Raw genomic sequence first — 4868 nt, forward strand, 5'->3', positions numbered from 1 at the left:
AAATTTAGTTTTACTCTGTTCAAATTCCTGGTTAATTTGCTCAGTTAATGTTTTACTTCTTTGATGTCTAATGTTTTATGTGGTTGGAAATTTAGGAATCTGATATTTACATAATTTTTCGTCTCCATTGTGCTTAAAGTCCCATGTGTTTTAATGATTACTAAGGTACCAAGACTTTGATATTTTTTCCTCTCTCTCTCTCTTTGGTATTTTATTTGGGTAGTTTTAGTATTTGAGTTTTGCTTTGAATTGTAGAATGTCACTTATTGTTTAGTGCTGAAGCTAATTGCATGCATGATCTTAGTTTCTTTGCTTAGTGATGTGCCTACTAAATTTGCAGTTTTCAATATGTGTTTGGGATTTGTAAGTTACAAGCTTGCTTAAATAGGTTTAATAGCTCTATTCTGCTCACAGGTCATTGGAATTGTAAGTGTTAAGAGTACTTTGGCACGAGGCAATTGGTGCATGCATGACTACTACTCTCTATTTCAGTTTTGTTGAATGTGCAAATGGCCTTTTCGAATTAGTTGTGGCTTGTAAGTTAAGACTATGTTTTCAGACTTGGACCGGGACTCGATTCGGTCGAGGTCAGGGGTCAATGGGTTCGACCGAGGTCGATAGGGGGTCAACCCGGATGACGTCATATATACGTCATATATATATATATATACACCTACAAATCAAATTTACAAAATCTAACCAAAGAATCCAATCATCTAAATTTATATCCAATTCATCAAACAATTCACCAAATTCATCCAACTCACAAAATTTATAAAATAGAAATCCCATACATGTTTAATCCTTAACAAATAGCAATCCAAATAAGGTAACAAGTTCATGTTGAAATGCTTGATAAATATCAATCTAAATAAAACAACATGTTCCAAAGAACTATCTAAGCCATTCTTCATCTTCATCTTCATCATCCTTGTCTCCAATTTCATAACTTTCGAAGTCGATATCATCAAGATCATCCTTATCATCAAGTTGCATAATATTGGTGTCTTTCTTATCTAAAAATGATTTAAATACTCATAAATAAAAATATTCAAAAATAGACAAAAATTAAAAAGAAACTTAGATAAAGTTAGCAAAAATAAACTTACGTGATTGAGAGGCTTCATTTTCGCTATTTTTTGGGAAATTCTTCTTCAATCATTTCTTCTAACTCATCATAATCAAGCTCTCCTTCTTGTTCCTCATCAACTACCCAAAATTCAACTTTATCAATAGTTTCATAATCCACCGAATCATAAGATCTCTTTTTATATGAAAGCCTACAACGAAAAAAGAGCAAAAAAAATAAAATAAAAAAAATAAAAGAAGTAAATAATTTTAAAAAATTAATAAATTTACAAAAGAAGGTAAGCATGTATAATAGTAATTCCATACCTATTCTTCAAACGTAAAGTATAATGAATATAAACAAGATCATTCAACCTTTGATGCTCAAGTCTATTTCTCTTTTTGGTATGGATGCGTTCAAATACACTCCAATTGCGTTCACATCCCGAAGAAGAAGATGTTTGGCTCAAGAGTTTAATTGCCAACTTTTGTAAATATGGAGCATCATTACCAAACAATTTCCACCACTCATCTATATTAGTAAGACATAATTAGTACTCTTTTTTAAAGAAAACCAACAAAAGTAATTCTTAACATAATCAATGCGAAATTAAAGTAGGTATACCTGGACGGGCAGTTTTGTGAGTATTTTGAGCAAATTCAAATCCAAAACTTTGATCTTTTGATCTAAACATTGATATTTCATCCATCAAATATTGAAGTCCATCCATTTTTAACTTTTACATGACTTCTAAAACACTTTTCATAATCTCAGGCATGTGACAAGGGCTATCCTTATCATATTGGAAGGCCGGATTCAACCAAAAGGCAGCCGCAGAACTTTTTCTTGTTCTTAAACAGTTCTTTAATGCCATTAATAACTCTCCACATGCCTTCATATACATAACCCAATGATGGTTTTTCATCAAAATCACAAATGCGCAACAAGCGCATAATTGGACCCATAATTCTCACAATAATCAAACAATTATTCCAAAACTTCCCATCAACAACAATTTGTTTGACTTCTTTACCTTTTTCATTTTTCAACTCTCTCTTATATGCCCTAGAAGTCACTAAAGCCTCCAAAAGCTGTTTCAAATCATGAAGATTCTTCAAAACAATAAAATTAGTACCAAATCGTGTTTCCGCAGGACGAAGAATCTCTCTCCAACCAGGCCTTTTTCTTAACCAACTAAGAATCCATTTTTGATTATGTACATACACAATGACTCTTGAAGCAAGCGTAATTATATCTTTCACATGAGTCATTTCTCCAACATCTTTCATAATTAAATTCAAACAATATGCTGCACAAGGAGACCAACTAATTGTAGGATATTTTTCAGAAAGTAATCGACCAGCAGCTTTATAATTACTTGCATTATATGTGACCATGTGAATAACATTACTAGATCCAACAATCTCAACAATTTCTGAAAACAGATTACACAAATATTCAACATTAGACTCAAAATCTGAAGCATCAACAGATTTGATAAATGAGATCTCACTAGGACAATAGACCAAAAAATTGATCAAACTTCTTTGCCTATTATCCTTCCAACTATCACCCATAATTGTACAACCAGTTTCAGCCCATTTACTACATAAATTGTCAACAATTAATTCAACTTGCTTCTTTGCATCTTTCAACAAATTAACCTTTAAAGCATGATAGCTAGGTTCTTGATAACCATAACCCATACTTGCTATTTTTTCAATTGCTTGTTGGTAATAGGGAGAATTACAAGCATTCATTGGAATACATGCATCATAAAACCACAAAACTATAGCCATGTCAGTATCATGCCATCTCTCTTTACTTTGCATACAAGACTTGATACTCAATTGAGAACGATCAAGAGATTTACCTGTCATATAAGATTCAATGCCATGTGCCTTTCTTTTTCCCTTATTCCCACTCACATTAGTTTGAGTTGTCTTTGTTTTTGGATGAGAAATTCTTGAACATCACCACCTTCAAATCCCGCTACACTTCGGCCAAAAGGATTTCCAATTTCAAATATCCCTTTTTTCTCTTTTGCTTTTTGAACATTTTCATTCAATGAATCTTCCATTATTTGCTGAATATCATTTGGCACATTTTTGCATGGAACAATATTACCCTTGACTTTTACAAGATGATGTTTCATTCGATTAATACCTCCCCCTCTAAAAGTACTATTGCACCATCGACATATCAAATTTTTCTACCTTGTGAATCTTGTCCTTCTATAACATGTCTTCAAGCCACATCAGTTTTTTGCCTATGATTTTTAGAACTTAACTTTGATGCCGATCCTTCATTTGTTGGTGTGGATTGTGAATCGATATCTTCCATTGTCCTACATTGGAAAGAATATTGAAAATATTAAATAATTTAAAAAACCTCCTATAGATGAAAATCTATAGCAATTATTACACATGAAAATACATTGCAAAGTTGAAATTAACATAGCTATCATGATCTGTACAAAAAAATAATCAGCATGATCTGTACTTTCGGTCCGGCATAAATTAAGGCAAGGAACATCTATTTCCAGCAATTCATTCCATCAAACGTTAGTTCCTCCAACAATGTAACAGTTTGGATCTCAGCTTTTCTTTACTAGTTTTAGCTAGAATTCTGAAATTCCCTAAGCTAGAATTCTGAAATTCCCGAAGCTTACGACCTTAATGTCCCTAAGCAAGAATCAGCTTTTCATCAGAATTTCCTCCATTAACCATTTCATTATGTATTCAAATCTAACAAACATGCTGGAACTTGAAATGATTTCTAATTCTTTCTCTCGACTGCAACCAATATTTCCAGTAGCAGCAGCAGCCTATGTTCCAGCTAAGTAGGCAAGGGATAATCTATTCAGTTACTGATTATCCTTAACAGAACGTGAAAGTTTATGACTAAGATTCCAGAGACTAAACAGAATTAAACACATTTCTGCTCTTAATTACAAATCTGATGCATAATGAATTCCAAATGCCAAATCTAATTAAACACCCCAACTTCTCATACACACTCGTAATATCCAAATCCCAAATGCCCAGCATAATGAATCAAAAAATTCCAGTCACAGATCAACTTTAGCATAACGAATCAGCAATAATAGCCTTCAGATTGTAAAAAATTACCAGATTTAGCTTCAGTTCACTCGCGTGCTAACTACTTGATTGTCTTGAAATCTGAAGGAACTGGTGGTGTTGCGGCGGTGAAGGCTAGAGATTGAAGGACGATCGATGAATCTCAAGAGATGGCGGTAGAGATCGGCGCTGATGAAGAAACTCAAGAAAGGAAGAAAAAGTATAAAAAGAGAATCAGAGTAGCCGATGCAAGTTTTGTCAATTTTGTCCGATTTTTTCAGTCAAATTTTAGCGTTTTTAGTTGGTCAATCAATTGTCAAATTGTCAAATTTTGACTGAAAAAAAGCCGAAAAAGAAAAATAAAAATAAAAAACCGGGGTTAATCAAATTTTCCGGTTCACCGGTCAAACCCGGACTATGATCGGGTTTGATCGATTTTATAACATCCGAGTTTTTTAACTAACTCGGACCAGATGCCTGGCCGGTTCCCGGTCCGACCGGCCGGTCCGGTCCGAGTCTGAAAACACAGAGTTAAGAAGCTAGATTCAAGTACAGAGTCTAGTTATTGCTTCACAGAAAAGCTATGTTTAGAGTATTACCTCAATAATTTTTACTTGCCATCTAAAGATTGTTTGATTATTGTTAAGAATTTGTCGTCTGTTTTTCTACCATCAATGCTGTTAAAAGAATTATGAGAATGGGCACTAGATTGTTGACTT

At 33.4% G+C, this 4868-nt stretch overlaps 1 protein-coding gene across 10 annotated transcripts; it reads right to left on the minus strand.

The window, feature by feature from the left end:
- Positions 1-753: 753 nt before the first annotated feature.
- LOC140036693 (uncharacterized) lies at positions 754-4438 on the minus strand. 10 transcript variants are annotated; one of them, XR_011840246.1, is made up of 6 exons: positions 4201-4437; positions 2943-3416; positions 1694-1755; positions 1396-1600; positions 1110-1280; positions 754-1016 (listed from the first exon to the last, which is right to left on the minus strand). XR_011840246.1 is itself a non-coding variant. In XM_072079125.1 (5 exons), the coding sequence occupies exons 2-4, from the start codon at positions 1797-1799 to the stop codon at positions 1133-1135; spliced, it is 411 nt and encodes a 136-aa protein (XP_071935226.1). In that variant the 5' UTR covers positions 1800-3416; positions 4201-4438; the 3' UTR covers positions 754-1016; positions 1110-1132. The 10 variants fall into 9 exon arrangements, 3 of the variants coding, with proteins under 3 accessions (XP_071935226.1, XP_071935225.1, XP_071935227.1); XR_011840242.1 differs by having other exon boundaries at positions 1694-3416; XR_011840245.1 differs by having other exon boundaries at positions 1396-1755.
- Between the last annotated feature and the right edge of the window lie 430 nt (positions 4439-4868).

This window comes from Coffea arabica, chromosome 2e, assembly GCF_036785885.1.
Source record: "Coffea arabica cultivar ET-39 chromosome 2e, Coffea Arabica ET-39 HiFi, whole genome shotgun sequence".
NCBI lineage: Eukaryota > Viridiplantae > Streptophyta > Magnoliopsida > Gentianales > Rubiaceae > Coffea > Coffea arabica.

Excerpts from the sequence above, each read along its gene's own strand:
- LOC140036693 (XM_072079124.1), bottom strand. The coding sequence starts at position 1,799 with ATGGATGGACTTCAATATTTGATGGATGAAATATCAATGTTTAGATCA. Across the intron at positions 1,601-1,693 it reads TCACAAAACTGCCCGTCCAG|ATGAGTGGTGGAAATTGTTT; the intron begins GTATACCTACTT and ends TTACTAATATAG. Across the intron at positions 1,281-1,395 it reads ACTTTACGTTTGAAGAATAG|GCTTTCATATAAAAAGAGAT; the intron begins GTATGGAATTAC and ends TTTTCGTTGTAG.